Source organism: Amblyomma americanum, chromosome 4, assembly GCF_052857255.1.
Source record: "Amblyomma americanum isolate KBUSLIRL-KWMA chromosome 4, ASM5285725v1, whole genome shotgun sequence".
NCBI classification, from domain to species: Eukaryota; Metazoa; Arthropoda; class Arachnida; order Ixodida; family Ixodidae; genus Amblyomma; species Amblyomma americanum.
Window position 1 is genome coordinate 221,377,798 of NC_135500.1, and position 19,105 is coordinate 221,396,902.

General features: G+C 44.4%; 2 protein-coding genes across 22 annotated transcripts in view; one reads left to right on the top strand and one right to left on the bottom strand.

Moving 5' to 3' along the window:
* LOC144129430 (uncharacterized) overlaps positions 1-3,262 on the top strand; it is a 71,960-nt gene extending 68,698 nt beyond the window's left edge. For all 7 annotated transcript variants that reach the window (XM_077663594.1, XM_077663598.1, XM_077663593.1 and 4 more), the window contains one exon: positions 224-3,262. The gene's annotated coding sequence lies outside the window, so the exon portion shown is untranslated. The remainder of the gene's footprint in view (positions 1-223) is intronic.
* Positions 1-19,105, bottom strand: part of LOC144129428 (prostasin-like) — a 91,580-nt gene that overhangs the window by 14,130 nt on the left and 58,345 nt on the right. For 14 of the 15 annotated variants that reach the window (XM_077663591.1, XM_077663588.1, XM_077663590.1 and 11 more), the window contains 2 exons: positions 16,434-16,606; positions 4,717-5,178 (listed from right to left, as the gene is read on the bottom strand). In XM_077663591.1, the coding sequence (XP_077519717.1) occupies positions 4,954-5,178; positions 16,434-16,606 (398 nt within the window). In that variant the 3' untranslated portion in view covers positions 4,717-4,953. Of the gene's footprint in view, positions 1-4,716; positions 5,179-16,433; positions 16,607-19,105 lie in introns of those variants that run through there. The other variant, XM_077663582.1, reaches the window with a different exon arrangement.

Sequence of the window (19,105 nt, forward strand, 5' to 3'; positions counted from 1 at the left end):
TATGAAATGAAACTGTTAAAAAGCTCAAGCTCCGAGCATTGCCATCTATCAGATGATTGTGTTGTTTCATTTGCAATTCCCAGCGATGTCTCGCAATGAAACGACAGCGTATGTAAGCAGGCATAAATTGCAGTGAGGTTGCCAGCCACATGTGGAACAAGCTGTACGTGCATGAATGTTTTTTTTCATCCTTATTGTTAACTTTTTGCACACTCTCCCTTAGGCTCCAGAATGAACGGTATTTCTGGCTGCTGAATATCAACATAGCTACAAGGTGGGACTGCACATAATCTACTTTGGCAGCTTGCGAGCAATGGGCGACATGTTGGCACCACGCCTAGAAGACTGGCGTAATTTTTTTACACTCTTTTTTAACGATTGCTCCTCAGCCTAAACGCCGGAGCTTGTGATATATGAGAACTTTATTCATTCACTATTTTTAGTTGTTTAGCGTTATTGTTTTTGGTGATATTGCTTTTCTTATGGGTTTGTTCTTGGTCAAGGGTAGAGGTGAAGCCTGTCACCACTCATTGAGCAGGAATGTAGTTAAGGTTACTGTGTTAAGAGTTTATAATAGTATCATGTACAGTTGACCCCGGATGTGTTGAATTATTGTTTATATCAAACAGCCCAGACATCTTGAAAATTGTATGCAGAAGTATATAGCGTTTATCAAATCCCTGTTCAGTGGAGTATTGGATATATATTGAATGGCGTGTTGTTGTTCACGGTTGCCAGGCAGCCTTGGACACCTGCTGGAAGCGCTGCCACATGAAGACAGAGGGAATTTGGGATGCAGTTGAGTTGTGGAGTCATGCGTGCTGTTCGTTGTACTGGTTGCCAGCCTAGCTGATGTAAAGCCCTGCTTCACTGCTGAAAGCCAAAGGTGAATTTATGGGAGGGGGGGTACTGAATTCTTGCTCAGGAAAGCCATGCCGAACCCCATATCTTGGCCAAAAATTTGAAGAAATCAATGGCTCAGATGGGACCACCCCCCCACCTCCAAGGGTGACCCACAAATCTGCCCTTCCTGAAAGTGTTGGGGAAATCAGCTACGTCTTAATTTTAGCAGTGCTTATGACAGGATTGTACATTTCGTTACAGGCACTGGCTGGTTCGAAAGTATTGTTCATTGTGACTTTGATGAGTAACAAGCTAGGCCTAGCAACATCCAGCGAGCTGTGCACTGCAGTACACCGATGGGCACCACTAGTATGCGTGCTTCATATTCATGCTTCTATGTTACATGTTTTATGTTTCAAATTATCAGCATTTTAAACTTTTTCGCGATCTTCTTCAAGTTCAATGTATCCAGGATCGACTGTATTGCACTCACAGCCAAGTAAGTAAACCCAGGACCATTTGTACAGTTTGACTCAAGTATAATTGAAGGCAAACTTCTCTAGGCTGTGGGGTTTTATTTGAATTATCCAGCATTAAATAAATTAATAAGTACAATTCTGTGATTTTTTTTTACTCGAGGTGGTCAAATTGAATTCACACTGTTTTAGCCCTCACAATCACAGTTCGTGTGTGCATGGTGATGGCAGACTTCTGCAATTCTCTACTTTTCTCTGCCAATGCCTCCACAAACGGTGTATTATACTTTCATTACCTATGTAGGTAAGAGATTGATTCGGTTTGATGGTTCGATGGCTGCAGCTTATTGTGCCACCAATTGGCACTAGGTAACGACTTGTCATGGCTGTGCAGTTTTAGTTTCCCGAATGATCTGCATTTCTTAGGGTGAGCTGTGTAAGCTTGAATGCCAAACTGAACTTACTTTGATTACCCAGCACTCTACAAGTGTGCATGCTTGGCTACTTTTTACTCTGTATACTACTGTGCAATAGCAAACAAAACATTTGGGTTACTGTTTTGAACTAAAGTGTAAGTAAACTCATCACTTAAATTCGAATGTTAAAATTTTAGCTAAGGGGTATGTGGAGCCATTGATACCTAACAATGCTAGGAGGATTTTAAACTTTTGGAGCTATACCGGAAGCACAATTACTTAGTTTGAACTTTCACAAGCTGACTGTATGCAGGCTTTTTAGTGCTTTACCAGTGCAGTTGCCAAACTGTGCATGAGGCTCTGTGATGATTATGGTGTACAGAAGTTCTACAGAATCAGGAGGAGAACTGTTCTTTTCGTCACCTTTCTGGAGGCTCAAATGCAAGTGATGCAACAAGAAGTTTGCAGAGACAGCCACTGCGTCTTCCTTGCAGAAGCTACATTGTTTTGCATATGCTACGCCTGTTTGTAGTAGTTTTAGTTCCTAGGTTTCAGAAGTTCCTGGAGGATTTTTCATTTTTCTGTGGCATGCTTTCTCATGTATCATTATAGGTAAAGAGTTGAGGGCCATCTGCTGAGATGTCCAATGTGCATAGATAAATCGAAGGGTGCAGAATGCTACTTTTTGTGTATTGCACCATCAATCATCACACCTGTGCCTAACTACTCATGTTCTATCCTCTATGCATTGTTTGCGTCACGTTAGTCCTAGACAATGCACTGGCACTTGGCATAGTTCACAGATATGATCTGCAATGCTCAGGAAGAGGCAGCAACTTAATCTACTGCATCGGTTTTGTTCTGCAGTGGTGCTTACCGGATGGAAACCGATTACCTCTGCCTGCCTTCCAAGGTTGTTTGTGATATTGCACTGTTCCAAATGTATATTTTACAAAGGCACTATTTTGTATGGAAAATATTAAAATAAAATGTACAAAGCAGATTTTGTTGCATAAATACTTTATTGCTGTAAAAAAAAAAATCCCTGAGCTTATAGATACAGAAACAGTGAAAATTATTTGCCATTAAGTTGATGACTAGTAACTATCGGCTTGTGACTTGTTAATTTTCTAATACTGGCACCTTTGCATGAAATAGCCTCATAATTTGGTCAGATATTTACGGGAAACCCCCAAGATGGAGTAGAACTTGTAATAAGGGAGTAATTACTCACTGGCATCCATACACAGCCATACGGCAGCTTCCAGTACAGCTGGTAGCCATATGGCTGTGCTTGGGTGGATGCCAATGAGTAATTACTCCCTTATTACAAAGCCTCATAATTTCAAATTTTTCCTGTGTATACTCATGACTGCATGAATGTTGCCAAGTGGATGTTATGTGTGTGCCCACTGCTTGGGGTATTTTAACCATATTTAAGTGCTGCTGAAGCCTGGGGCCAAACTAGGGACTTTGAGCCCTGCAGCTTGCTCATACTGTAAGCTTGCAGGCGTAAGAATTATTTTTTAAGAAATGTACAGAACTGCTAGAAATCATGTCTTGAGATGTGCAAACACTCTACATTCCATAATTTTCATTACTCTCTTTACAAAATTCAGTGATAAAGTGCTAAGAAATTTGGGAGAGGGATCAGCTTTGAGGGTGTTTGCTTGGTAGTTTTGCTGATCATGTAATAAGTGCATTTAATGTTCGCTTTGACCAGCAGGTAAACTAATGAGTAGAGCATTGCTCATTAACCTGAGTGAAATTTGCTTTGATGAAAGGAACTCAACTAACATTTGGCCATTCTTAAATGCAGAATAATTTGTGTATTAGCCTGAAGTTGAAAATGCTGCTTTCGAATTTTTTTGAAGCTAAAAAGTTGAACAGTTTTGTGTTGATTTCTTTCTAGAAGCAGTGGTAAAATTTTTTCTGGTGTTAGGCACTGTCGTACTAACCTGTGCCTGATCATACTGCCCTGTATTGCAAAACTCTCTATCCAGAGAACCCAGATTGTGGCTTACTGGCTCAAGGCTAGGGAGGAAACATTACTGCTGGAGCAGCTTGCAGTACACAATTCTTTAGGTAGGCCTAAATTAAGGAAGGCTAGTAATTTCGTGCCAGATTTTCCTTCCTTGATTCCAGACAGCTGGCAGCGGCTGCCCCTTTTGAACAGCAGTACCATATTGGCCATTAAATTATTGATCCTTGATTGAACAATACTGAGGGCAGTTATGACACCTCCGTTAAGGCTCTAACCTATTTGCGTTTGTCTTCATCATGTTGTTATTCTCACTTTCAGCAAGAATTGACATGAATCTCCATACCTTTGAACACAATACGACATGACATGTTTGTTTCTGCACCACAGACAGCAGTTTAGCAAGAAAATGGCTGCCTGTGCAAAGACCACCCTTTCCAAAGTGGGGCCAGCTCTGTGTAAACAGCATAGTTTCTTCCATACCAAATTTGCATCCCACACCTGAAGTTTCCAGCCTCTTTCCTGGCCCAATGCGGAAAAAAATCGGCCACTCCACTAGTTTTGGGGGGAGCTAATGCCGTAACGAGTGCCTTAAATGTGTGATGCAAGATATGTTCATGATACTTCTTGCACAAGTGGTTGCAGGCAGCAACGACACGAAACAGGACAGACAGGCTCTCATTTTGAAATGTTTTCAGCTATGTGTCTAATTATATACTGCGAGGTGGAAGCCAATGCACATTTCACCCTATTTCACCCTATCTGGTGAAATGTACGTTTCACCCGTGACCCTGACCACTGGTGGCCTCTACTGAGTACCTTTCACTATCATAGTTCTCATCTCATACAGGCATGCAAGATGCATTCTGTTTTAAATTCAGTGCACCTTATGTGGCGCAGATTAAACGGCTGTCAGAGGCCAGACTAGTTTGCTTCGTGCACTACAAGCGCACATGTGCACTAGCTGTGGTTGTGTGCATTAGTGCACGAAACACTTGAGACAAGGCCTGCTCTTGTCGTGGACCATGCTTGGTCATTGAACTCGATGTAGTCTTCACCACATGGCAGGGGCAGCTGAAGTGTCCGAACAAGTGCTGGAACTGGAAGGGGTGTGTAATCGCGTTCAGCCCTTTCCTCTTGGATTCTTGGTTCTCTGTCTCACATGTGCACTGCCCCGGTAATGCTGAATGCCGGTGGCATGTCACGTATTTGCACCGGTGAGTCGAAGGGAGCATGGCTAAGGCCTGGAACGCTGTCGTTTTTCTTGGGTGGGTTTCCCTTTGATCTTAGTTAACTTTGCAGTAGATTGCAGTATCCAAGGCACAAACGTAGCCACACGAGTGTAGACGCCCGGGAAGCCTGGCAGTCCGCACTGGACACCGAAGGACACGACGCCCACCACCTCCCAGATGTCCTTGTCGTCTCGGCTTACTTTGACTGCCAAGGGGCCCCCGGAATCATGCTGCAGATAAAAGAAAAAGCACAGTGTGTATCTCAGCGCTCAGACCATAGAGTGGGCAACTTGTAGCTCTTGTCTCCCCATAATTCACATTTGCGTCAGACTGGGCATAGTTGAACCTTGTAATAAGGAAGCTTCGAAGGGGCCCCACGACCTCTTCATTATAGCCGTTGCTTCATTGCTGCCAAAGGTGATCCCGGCCATAGTTTTCGCATGTCAGCAGACTTACGTGCACCATGAAGACCAAGGACAACCTAGCTATCATTGACTGTAACGAAGGCGCATGTTCAGGAAGCATTCAGCACGCATACTGAGCGCCCCCGACGAGGTCGAAATTGTTGCTCATTACTGAGCACTAGAGGAAGCTGCCAGCAGAGGGCTCTTGGAAGTCGGGAGCTGTCACCTAGACTTCTTTTCTTTTCATTCTTTTTGAATAAAGCTGTTTTCTCCTCTTCCTCAGTGTCCGGAAAATGGGTCGGTGAGGAATAAAGTTGTAGATAACAGGGTAGGACCAATTCGGATTATTTAACTGCCTCAGATTATTAACTGCCTTGATTACGGCTGCCTTCTGGCCACTCTGTCACTAACCTTGGCCTTGTTAAAGTGTGCTAGAACACTCTAGCCTTGTGAAAGTAGTGAAACAGCGCTTTCGACCACAGCGCGAAAATGGAATCCGTACTGTACACAGCGCTGGTGCCTAGGATGCTCGGTGCCCTCGCAGCAGGCCGTGTGCAGCAAGGAAGTTGAAAGTTAAGCAAGACAACTGACTTTATTAATCCTCGAGGAACTGCAGCTGGCTGCACGTACAACACTGTGCGACATGGTTCAGTGGGTCATGTACCCAAGTTTCGGCGAAAATTGTCGCGCTGAAGCTTGCAGATCGTCCGGAGAAACGCACCATGGGGGGCCCATTATAGGCGAGAAGAGTTCCTTGCGCCTTTCACGTGTTGATCGACTAAGTGGATTGTGCGTGGCAATTTGTTTTTCACGTCGCATTTATATATGGACGCATTGAACGCCATTACAAATCAATGTACTCTGTGCAAAATGAACTGTAGGCATAGGCGCCAAGTTTTCAGTCTGCTGGGGCCCAATGGCACCTTCTTTTTCATTGATTCCTCCCCTCCCCGTGCACATGTTCCTTGGCAAGAGATGTACAAAGATGGAGAGGCTATATATGTAAACATCAGTTTTATTGTCTTAGTCGAGTGAATATGCTAAGAAGAATGACCCGATATGGTTTTTAAGATACTGAAAAAAAATGAATGAAGACTTAAATATACCTAACTCTTCTGAGCCATTTATTTCTTTACATAAGTATTTACACATACTGCAGCCATGCAGACTAAGCAGAGAGAAATGGGGGGGGGGGGGGGGGGGGAACATTAGAAAAAATACAAAACAACCACTTTGCAAATCCAACTCTCCAAAACAACAATTAGTACAAAGAAACAGGAGTGAGATGTGCTGAAAACTAACTTGACACATTGGATAAAGCACTTTTTTCAAAAGAAGCGACAGTTTGAGCTGAAAAGACATCTGCAGCAGTGCATTTCATGCTCTGGTAGTTTGTGCAGAAATGAGTATTTGAATGTATTGGTGCGTGCAAAGGCTAAAGCGAGTCTGTCATGTGGATCGAAAACTTATGTAACAAGCACGGCTTATATAAAATTAGCTGAAGTACATTGAGTAAAAGAATTTAATTCTTGCAAGTGCTTTCCTGTTTTCTAAATTGGGTCTGCTACTGGTGGTCATCAGAAGGGAAGGAGATACAGAGCTACCATGAGCGTTAAAGATGAAGTGGATGGTTTTTCTCTGTGCCACTTCGATTTTCTTCATATCATTTTTTCGGGAACGGATCCCATGCAACACAAGCATACTCTAGGTTTGGACAAATTAAGGAGCTGAAGGCAAGCAGTTTATGGAGCGTGTTTCAATTTGTGTTTTAGAAGGCCGTGACTTCGCGTAATTATTCGAAGAGAGAGGAAACAGTGGGGAACACAAACATTTCCACAATAATCTGACAATTCAGCACTTAAAAAGACTTTAAACCCTCGCGTCTTAAGAAACACTGAGGCATGCAAACATTTCCGCAATAACAATTTAAAATTTAGACTGAATGTGAACTCTTCATCTTTTAAAAATATAAACGAAGATACAAGCAGGAGTCAAAGAGCAGAGTTGTAATGACGAACCGGCAACACATGGAATTGAGTGCTGATTTTATGGGAGGGACTAATTTGAGCTTGGGGACTGTGACAGCTTTAAGAAAGCTGGTGTATTTGTCTGTGATGAAGTTCACTGTACTTTACGTTATGCAAAGGCTACCGCACAATCCAGATTGTTTCTTCGCACAGTAGACCTCCGAATAAAGTAACCCGCGATGTCACTGAGATTTACTTTGTGGGCAACCTCTTTGTGCCCATGGAGAAGTGCTATGCGGTTTAATCGAGCTTGTCCCATTGTTGACCTGAGATACGCTTTGATGCGATAGAGGCACGAAAATGTCTCTCAGATGTTGTCGACGTGACTGGAATAGTCAAAGCAATTTTGCCAAGCTTAGCCACCTAAGGTAAAGGATCTCGCAGCTGCACACCGTTATCGCCAGAAAGCATCTCAGCAACGTCCTGAAATGCCTTCAAGGGTGTATTGCGCTAACTTGCAATGTTTGTGAGCATACCATGCTGAAGTTTGAGCTATTCAGGCTCAAGATCTTGCCTGTAGTATTTCAACAGGTATGTGCTGTCACCATTTCCTGTCAAAAACTGCTCAATCTCTGCCATGTGCTGCCACATATCTGGTGGATACCTGTCGTTTAGCGAGGAATGTACCGTGTCTACCACCTTGTAGAACCGCTGACGGTACATGTCCTTGAACGAAGGAAATACGTGAGGTAGAGATCAGTTGTCATATCGTTGTGGAACCTTCCATTGCCTTGGCGCAGGAGCTTCTTTTTCTTTAACATGCAGTTCCAATTCACGCGCCTCTCCTTGAGTCTCGTTCCAAAATCAGCAAAATCCTTGCTTCCCAAGTCCACTGAGACTCTCCCTGACAGCCTTGACCATTTTTTCCGCTTGATCAAATCTCAGTGCTGCCTTCTGCAACACTGTGCTTACTGTTTATAATCACAAAAATATCAGTGTCAGGAGTTAGAGCATGAAGTATGTGTCAAATTTTGACCGGTATCAAAAATCCGCTGGCTTTGGCTCTGGCGTCGTTCCGTTCTTGTGATGCTGGGCCTGAAGAAACGAGATGAGGTGGCTATAATTCTGAACAACCGAACTTAGTGAAGTGGCCCTGGGCATCCACCTCGTGGGACAAAACTTTCGCAAGTTTACGCTCTCATCTTTTTTCTGAAATGCCTCGAACAAATTTAGACTCTTTGGGGAACACTTAAGAAAGTTTTATCATTTCTGATATCATGCCTAGGAAATCTCGACACATTTTCACTTTCTGAGACGTCCTGTAGCACAAGGTTCAGTACGTACGCAAGGCAGTGCACGTACACAGTGCTCGCACCTCGTCCTGTCGTATTAGGGCTTGTGACCCATAGTGCTGCCCTCTCATATTTGCATTGCCATCATAGCATTGACCACGGCAACTGCCAATGCTCAAAATAAAGTGGCAGAGAATGTATTTAAGAGCAGCAAAAAGACTGGCCACTATGGTTTCTGCAGTGATATAAAATCCACAGAACAGCTCATGTATTTCGAAGTTCTCTTGAACAGCACAAAAGCAGATCAACACTTGCTCCTTGCCAGATATGTCCGCTGTTTCATTCATGATCACAGCATAGTGCCTTGCTTCATGAACCTCATTTGTAAGTGATTATGAGCCATGATTTTCAACATTTCATTTAAAATGTCATGGGACAGCCAGTTGTACGTGGTTCAAGAAAGCTATGATTGCAGTTCTGGAATGTCATTGGCACGAAGTTCCAGAAGCTGTCTTAGGTTACTTTCTGCATCATCATGACCACGTACTGCTAGTCCCTGGCATGCTAAGTACTTCAGTGAAGATAATTTCTCTATCAGTGCTTTCCTTGCTTCTTTCGTTTCATTTCTTTTTTTCTACATTCACCTCCGTTTTCATAGCTGCAATTCCGCTCATGGCCGCACGGTGTAGATTCGAGGCTCGTAACTCGATATAGATCGACCCCTTACCTTGAAAAGAAAAAGAGGAAAAAAGGAAACAAACAAAAATTGCCGAAACGCATTTATTTACAACATTGGCTGCGTCCCTGCATCACCAGAGCTGTGTCCACACTGAACTGTCAACAGCATCGTCAGAAGATGACTCTTTGTCACTCGCCGCATCCAACAGTGCGTCGTCTTCCTTTCCATCAAACCTGTTGCTTATGTAGCACTTCTTGAATGCATTCTAGACCATGGGGTCTGGCAAAGAACGCCAGGCCGACGACACCCAGCTGCAGACAGTCGCAAGCGGCGGGTTTTGCAGGCATCCCGTTGGCGTCTTCAGGTTTTCGCTGGACATCCACTTGTATTCCTGCCGCATTCTGTCCTTAATCTGTCCTCAACTTTCTGCCGAGCAGCGCTTTCTCTTGAGCACTGCCTTCGGATGGATGCCGAGAGGCCCGAACTCATTGCTGGATTCCTCTGCATTCGTTTATTTACTTCGGCCAGCATAAGGCGCAATCACGGGCAGAGCCTTCTCGCGCCGCCAGGAACGCCAGCATGTAGGGCGTCGTAGCTCGGATCAGGTTGAGTCTGCAGCCGTCTGGCACAGCTCTGCAGGTGAATGCCCCACTAAGGTACACTGCCGGCACGTCATGTCCGCTGAGTTCTTGCCTGGGTGCGGAGCTCGCTGATTGCAGGTGGGAAGGAGTAGGACGAGTGTGCTACTTGGCACAGATGCTGAGAGCAGGGTCACAAAACCAGCCTTTTTTGTATCCTTTCTGCACAGCGGCGTCAGTCAAGAGCCACTGATCACGCGTTACACAAGTGCTGGCTCCAGTGCATATCCTCAAATGTCGAAGCATCATTTGCTTGCTGGTGGCCACATACGTCTTGTTTTGGCGGGTTCAGTGTCGGAAGAGTCACTTTCATGGAAGGAGAGTTGCAGGGGCGAACTCGGCAGGCAGCGAGGTGCATAGCGGCGAAAGTGATATGCCGAGCTCTAAAGTGTAGTCGGCACAGCCTCCAGAAAGGCGAGCAAAGGCGGCTCGTGACGGGCAGATGCACGAACAATCGCATGGCACACCTGGGGACACCTTCCCAGAACTTACGGAGACCTGCTCAGATAGCAAGAAGGCGTGGAACGTGTGATCGCGTATGCGAGTCGCACACTCTCGCGCACCGAAATCAACTACTCCACCTCGGAAAAGGAGTGCCTCACTGTCGTCTGGGCCACGATGAAATTTCGGCCTTATATCTATGTTCGTCATTTTAAAGTGGTCACTGACCACCATTCCTTGTGCTGGCTTACCAATCTCCGGGACCCATCAGGCCGCCTAACACGCTGGAGCCTTCGCCTTCTGCGAGTTCTGCGAGCCTTTGCCTTCTGCGATGCTTCTGCGAGTTCCGCGAGCACGCACACTGGCCTGTGTCCCCTTTCCAGCACACTTCTGGCGGGCATGCGCGAAGCAGACTTAGTACCTGGTTTATAAAAATTCATTTCAGAGCATTAGCTCTCCTTAGCTCGTTCCCGAGTTTCGAGCCATCGGTGCCGTCTGCAGCATAGATCGACTTTGGCAGCGCACCAAGATGATACGCCAGTAACGGTGCCACGTGTTTGTTTTGACAGGTGCGTTAGTGGTGGTGGCTTGCCCCGTGAACTTGGCAGCATGCCAGTGTATGCATGTTTAAAATGCCGGCAAGATGGTGTGGGAGGGGCATGGCGCACCAGGTGACGCGTTTTACATGCACTCGTGTGTAGCGACTGAAAGTGTTGGACGCAACGCCGAGCTAGCCAAGCCCTGAAAAAAAAAAAGAAAGCGTGTGCGTCCCGTCAGGTGTTTTTCCGGGCAATTCGACGGCGTCGGCAGCTCTGGGGTGAAGTTTTGCCACTGGCGAGCCCATTTGTGCCAGAACGCTAGTGCCGGGAAGCCAGTCAAAATTAGGAAAATAAAAAACGCCAATACCACCCTGACACCAGCGCGGGGAGCCAATGAAAGCCGGATGAGGCATCATGTGATTCTGTGCGCAGTCCAGCTAGACAAGTGCATAGATTCAGAGCGACATCTGTCTTCTAAATATATATTTTTATGCATTCTTGTATTGTGGTTAGAGATCTGAGCATGAGAGATCGGCACTGAATTAAAAACTGATTACTGAAAGCAAGAAAACAAACGGAACAGCAAAACAACAAGCACAGAGGGTCCATTCACAAGCGACACCAACCAATTGCGACGCTTGTGACTACAGCAGCAGCAGTTACGGCCACATGCACGCATATTGAGATATTCCTTCCTGCCTACGCGGGTAATGGAATACACCTACAAGAAACTGCCGACAAGAAAACTTATCAATCCTGCCTACACCACTTATCGCAAGAGCAAAGGATAAAGTTTTCTGTGGCATCTCCAGCAACACGCCTGCGTAGAATCCCAAGCCTCGTGGTTAAAAGCCCTTTAAAAGCACTTTCGCATCAGATGGCAGCAGCAGTTGCGCCCTCATGCATGTATATTGAACCGTTCTTTTCTGCCTATGCAAGTAACGAAACACAGCTACAAGAAACTGCCGACAAGAAAACTTCTGATCAACCCTGCCTGCACTCTTTATCGTAAGATCAAAGGATCAGGTTTTCTGTGGCATCTCCAGCAACACACCTTCGTGGAATCCCGAGCCTCATGGTTAAAAAAGCCCTGCAGGAAACACCTTCGCATCAGATGGCAGCAGCAGTTGCAGCCACATGCACGCATATTGAGCCCTTCCTTTTCATCTACGCAGGTAATGGAATACAGCTACAAGAAACTGCCCGCAAGAAAACTGATCAACCCTGCCTGCACCACTTATGGCAAGAGCAAAGGATCAAGGTTGAGGTCTCCAGCAACGCACCTGCGCGGCATCCCAAGCCTTATGGTTAAAAGCCCTGCGGGAAACACCTTCGCATCAGTTGGCAGCAGCAGTTGTGGCCGCATGCACGCATGTTGAGCCGTTCCTTTCCGCCTATGCAGGCTCGTAATTTTCATATGCTTCTTTTGTATAGTGTGATGGACATTCTATCGTAGTTGCTGCTGCCACATTTGTGTTTCACATGCATTCCTTTTGTTGTGTTTTCGTGCTGCTTAACTTGTTTTGCTCGCTTTCTGGTTCGCTTATGTTCCTCATATCTCTCATTTCTGTTGGCAATGTCAGGCAAGCAAGAGCTTGCCAAATTGTTCGAAGAACTTAAACGTGAATTGAAAAATGAATTTAAACAACTACGTGAATGTCTTAAAAGAGACATAAGAAAAGAAATCGGAGAATTGAAAGATTATTAACACTTTTGCAAAATGAGCAGCACACGAGGTGTTTCAATGTAGAAATCAAAGGTGTACTGCTAGAGCCAGATGAAAACACTCGAAAGAACAAAAAAGCTTGCAGTGCACTTGATGCACCCTTTGAGGATGGTGACATCGAAGCTTGTCCTCAGGTTTGGAGCGTCGGCAACTACCAAAGCCTTAATATTGTGGTACAGTTCACACACAGGGCTAAGCGCGACTGTTTTCTGGATAAAGCTAGAAAATAACTGACAATAGAGGACATCGAATTGTAGCCTAGCACTTCAATTTACATCAGTGAGCACTTATTCCCAGCCATGAAACGCTTATTTGGAGTCGCAATCACCAAAAAGAAGGAACTTAGGAATAATAGATGTGAGCACTTTTGTTTGGCTTTTCATATTTTAAATACGGGCTATGTGCCTTGTGAAGTAAAACAGCTTGTATCATATAAAAAGCCAGCAATGACGTTTTTCCATCAAAATGTACGATCTCTAGCAAATAAGGCAGATGATTTGACCATGTTAATTCACCAGCTTTGGAGTACCGATTACTGTCGTAATGTTAACTGAAACTTGGCTAACACCCACATCGCTTATGTTCCAGCTTTCCGGTTATTCATCCTTTTTCTGTAGTCATCAAGGTAAGCGAGGGGGAGGTGTAGCGCTTTTGCTCAAAGATGGTATTGTTGCTGAACCTGTCCATGATTTCACCGATACAACTTCTGATTATGAGGTGTTAATGTTGCAAAACTGCTCGAATTTGTTGTCGGTTGTGTACAGACAGCTGTCGAGTGATGCAATCCGCTTTCTTGCTTTCCTTGAAAAGCTTTTCAGTTATGGAACAGAAGAAAAAATGAATATTGTTTTAGGAGGCGAGGTCAGTATAAACATGCTTTCATCTTCCCAGCTATCCAAAAAGATTCCTAGTCTCTAATTACAACTAGCGGTTATTTAAATACATCTACAGCGATGCGTGTGACTGTTGATGGTGCCTCTTTATTGGATGTGTTCATTTCAAACATAAATATTAATTCATTAGAGGCAGGCGTTGTGTACACTGATATTAGTGACCATCTGGGTATCATTTTGGCAGAGTAAAACCCATCTTGTGACTCGGAAAACTAAGAAATCGATTTATATTCACTCTATTACTTCATCAAATCTTGAGGCCTTTTCCTGTGCTATCGTCCAACAAACCTGGCAAAGCGTTTACGGAGCTCAGGACAGTGACTCTGCCCATAAAGCTTTTATCAATTTTTTCAAAACTTTATATAATGCACATTTCCCACTGAAGAAACTGGCAAGGACATTAAACTGCGGCAACCTTGGCTGACTACTGAGCTTCTTGATATCATTAAAGAAGAACGTGCCATGTATGTGCAATTTGTGAAAAGTTGAGATGGAGCGCTGCTTACGCTGCTTAGAAACTGTCTGACAAAAAAGCTTAGGGCTGCAAAAGATGCTTATTTTCTAGGTATATTTAGCGACCCTGACAACCAACGTAGCGATGTAATTTGGTGCAAATTGAATGCATTGTTGCATCCTGCCTTCAGTTCATCGGTTCCAGGTATTCTGTATCATGATGGCCAGTAACTTTCCAGAAACACAATACCACACGCGCTTAATGAAATTTTCACTATAGAACCCCACCAGTACGACGATCTCAGCCTGGGCAACTATGTGCAGTTTCTATGAGTAAACAGGAATGCAGTATCGCTTTTCCTTGCTCCAACTAGCTCATATTAAGTTTTTTCCTGTATCTGCACCACAAAGAATAGCAAGACACTGGATGCCGATGGTGTTCAGATTCACCCTGAAAAGTATCTGCTCGATGTTATTAGTTTGGTCCTTATGTACATTCAGAAGAATCGACTGCTGGGCCAGTTGGTGCATGACTCGAAGATACAATTAAGCGCCTCGTCCGTGTTCTTTCTTTGTTCGTCCTGTCTACTCCTGCGCCTTGTATCTTCGAGCCTTATCGACATCTTTGCAACATAATATTGTCCACAGGCACATTTTCCAAGGAAATGCAGATTGCCCGCATTGTCCTGTATTTAAGCGCGGTGATAAAACCAACTATTATCGGCCTATTTCAGTCATTCAAGTATTTTCTAAAGGTATTGAGAAAATAATGCATGACAGATTACCATCATTGTTTGAGCTCCACAACCTGCTAAATGACATTCAACATGGTTTTAGAAAACACCGTTCTACCAAAACAGCCCTCCTCACTCAAAATGAAATTATTATAGATGCATTCAGCCGTAAACACATGGCATTAGGTGTATACATAGATTTTTCCAAGCCTTTTGATTTGACTAATCATTCTATCATCTTTAACTAATTAGAAAAGTATGGTGTGCATGGAACCGACCGTGCGCTCTTTAAATCTTCTTGAAATCGTAAATGCCAACAATGCTACTCCTGCGAGGAAACCGGTTATTGTTGTGTGCCGCAGGGAAGCATTTTAGGGCTACTTTTATTTTTGATCTACATAAATGACATTGTACACTGCATAGATAGCGCTTCAATTATTTTGTACGCTGCTAAAACGACAGTGTTTATTACTGGCTGCTTATGTACAGATATTGAAACCAAGGCTAACAATACACTAATTTAGAGGTCTGGGTTGAGGTGAATTGTTTAAAAATAAACCCCATAAAAACATAAGCAATTTTGTACACGCCTTGAGGTAAAGAGTTGACAGAGCAGATGAATCTGTTTCTTAGCTCCCAACAATTTCAGATGCTGGATTCTGTTAATAGTCTTGGAGTATATTTTTCAAAGTATTTTACCTCCCACCCAAGTTGTCATCTGCCATTGGTGCCGCTTTTCGTATGCGGTGCGATCTCCCCGCCAAAGTAAAGCTTATGCTTTACAATGCCTCAGTGTTACCTCTTATGCAGTACGGTAGCATAGTGTGGGGCATAACTGGTGTGGCCAATTTGCTCAGGCTACATTTGCTGCAGAAAAGAGCTGTGCATTACATTGCTGATCTACATTATACTTTCTCCACAAAACCTCTTTTTTCAAATTATGATATTCTTCCTGTATTTTGTTTGTACAATCATAGGTTGATGGTATTTATACAGCTTTCGTTAAATTTGGTATGGATGATGCAATTCGCCTTGCAAAACTGCAGGTGAACACAACCATCTGTCGAACCAGACACAAATAAATGTGGTTCATGCATAGCCCTAGAATATCCTATGATGAACAATCTTTATCTTACACACTACCGTCGCTGCTAAACCTATTAAGCTGAAAAGATTTTGATCCTACCTGTAACCAGAACTACCTCACCAAATGCTTTTGCCAACTTGTTTTTTTGCCGGACTAGTATAAGGGTTCCATTTTTGTTCCTGTTCTTATTAACCGCTGCTGTTTATACTGTTAATTATTGTACCGTCATTTTTGTTTCTTTCTTTCATGTTTTGCCACTTTCATTATACAACGGCTCATTCTCTCTGCTACTTCTCTATTTACTGTAACTGCCGTGCATGACTGGCCGTCATTGGCCGTCATCTTACCGTTTGCCAACTTGTAAGGTGTCGGGACCTCGTCAAGCTCTTTGAGCTTTTAGTCCCATACTCCTCCTTTTCAAAGGAAATAAAAGTTGATTGATTGATTTATTGATTGATTGATTGATTGTGACAGGGAGGGGTTTCCTTGGCCCCGCTTTTCTGCGTATGTTCTAAGAGGCCACAGTCAGTGTATCACAGAACATGTCGAAACTAGCCACCAGCAAAGCCCGGTTTATCTTTCGCGGAAATGTGAAGCTACAGAGATTCCGGCTTCAGTTCTTCGTACGGTACCTGGCACGCGTCGACTCCACCCTCGGTGATGTTTCCAGCGCAGAGAAAGTCCTGGTCCACACCATGGTGAAAGACGGTCTTATATGTGCCAAGCTTCATGTAGAGCTTGTCACATTCCTCATTGCTCACAAGCGGCACATCGGCTTCCTGGAGGTTGGTCTGCAGTTTTCCCCCTGTGTAGAACGGAAACCGAAATAAGTGCCTCCAGTAACTTACCGTCGTGGTATTGCGACGTGCAGGGGGAAAGTGAGGAGACAAGTCGTGGCATTGCGCGCTTGTCTGGGAAACCGGGGGAAGGTGGGGAATGCGTTACAATGCAACGAGCTCAGTTGTCTTCGAACAGCGGAGCGAGTGGACGGGCTTGAGAGCGTAGCCGTGATTCATCGCTGCGTTAAGGAAAAATAGCTTAGTAATATTTGCCGGGAGGGCTAGTTGGTGCATATATTTTTAAAAGAACCTGGTGCCAAACCAGACATCACACAACAAGAGAGACAGGACAAGCACAACTTGAATGCGGCGCTGTTTGGCCATAGATGCCCTTGTGCATAAAAATCCATAATCATCATCATCACAAGCGCAACTGGCATCTCTCTATTCAAAGTGGATACGATTGAATATAAGGCAAAGAATGGAGAGCCACTCATGCGTACGAAGGGTGTGCAGACCAAAGCAGAAAAGGTAGCCACACACACATCTGTCTAATAATGCTCTTTCATTATTATAAGTGATGAGGTGCCTATACACTCACACCGCTACCTTTGATATGGAACGCCTCGACCAGTTCTTTACTCCTGTTTAAGCCGGAGGACAAAGAAAGGTGCCTGCTGGACGGTGTCGACAGAGGACAGCGGCCGTCAATGAAACTAGACCTGAATCAAAAGCGTTTTTTCGCTGACGACAAGCTTCGACTCACTCAAGCTGACAAGTAAGGCAGATTCGTTGTCATACCGTCTGGTATGTTTAACGAAAAGACCGCAGCGGTGGCCTAGTGGTTTGAGCATCCGCCTCGCATGCGTGAGGGCCGGGTACGATACCCAGTGCCGCCGGGTACCCACCGGTGATACAATGGGTACAAGCTTTCCCCTGCCTGGTGCTTGGCTTCTTTAAGGTGAAAAGTTTGGGAAATGGGTCTCTAGCCCTACCTCGTGCAATGAAAAACTACCTTGTGCCATGGCGCTTTTTGGCCAAAGCTGCCCTTGCACCATAAAACTTCATCATCTGTTTAACGAAAAGTTCCTTGAGGCTATGCACAAGAATTTCCGGTAGACTGCGGTTAAACTGGGCAAGCTAAAAACTACTGAGGTTTCTTTGTTTGACAAAATTGGCTTGGAAAGGATCGCTATAATGGCATTTGAGAATCTAAAGGAAACAGTTTAAATGTGTTTTTACTGCCAAAATACACAAGGAAAGGATATCGTTTAGATGTCAGTGAGGAAGATGCTTGACAGAGCCATGTCAGTCATTACCTGCTTGCATACTTGATAATTTAGAGGTTGAAGACTTTTTTTCCGTCAGGAACTCTTTATAAATTTTTTATGACAGCAGGTCTATAGGCTATTTTTTTTCTGTTATGTTGTCGACGTGTTATACTCAGATCCACAGAGTGAGTTGTTAGCCACTCTCTGGTCCTGTATAGAAGAAAAAAATGGTACAGTCGCGAGTAAAAAAGACGAGTACTAATAACCTGCCACAGGAGGGGCAGATAGCAGCGCTCGGCGCTGCAATATCAAACGGCGATAAAAAAAAAGCCAAGTGTATTTGCAAAGCAGGGCACCCTGCCAGCCGCACGATGCGATTTGCGCCGCTGCGGTGCCATTGTGCTAATCTTGTTTACTCACGAGGCCTGAATTGGGAACAGTTAGGGATAAGAGTTAATGGAGAATACCTAAATAATCTGCGATTCGCGGGTCATATTGCCTTGCTGAGTCACTCAGGAGATGAACTGCAAAGCATGATCAATGAGTTAGACAGAGCAGAATGGTGGGTCTAAAAATTAAGATGCAGAAAACCAAAGTAATGTTCAACAGTCTAGCAAGGAAAGAGTAGTTCACAATTGGTAGCTAGGTGTTGGAAGTGGGAAAGGAATATGTATACTTAGGGCAGGTAGTGACAGCTGATCCGGAACATGAGAGGGAAATAACTAGAATAAGAATCGAGTGGAGCGCATATATGGCAGGTTCTCTCGGATCATGAATGGCAGTTTACCAATATCCCTCAAGACAAAAGTTTTACAACAGTTGTATCTCACCAGTACTCACCTACGGGGCAGAAATGTGGAGGCTAACAAAAAGGGTTCAGCTTAGTTAAGGACAACACAGCGAGCCATGAAAAAAAAAAAAATGCTAGGTGTAACGTTAAGAGAACCGGAAGAGGGCAGAGTGGGAAGGGAGCAAACGCGGGTTAATGATGACATCCTAGTCGAAATCAAGAGGAATAAATGGGCTTAGGCAGGGCATGTTATGCGAAGGCAAGATAACCGCTGGTCCTTAAGGGTAACGGAGTGGATCCCAAGAGAAGGCAAGCATAGCAGGGGGAGGCAGAAAGTTAGGTGGGCGGTTGAGGTTAAGAAGTTTGCGAGCATACGGTGGGCGGAGCTGGCAAAGGACGGTTAATTGGAGAGACATGGGAGAGGCCTTTGCCCTGCAGTGGGTATAGTCAGGCTAATGATGATG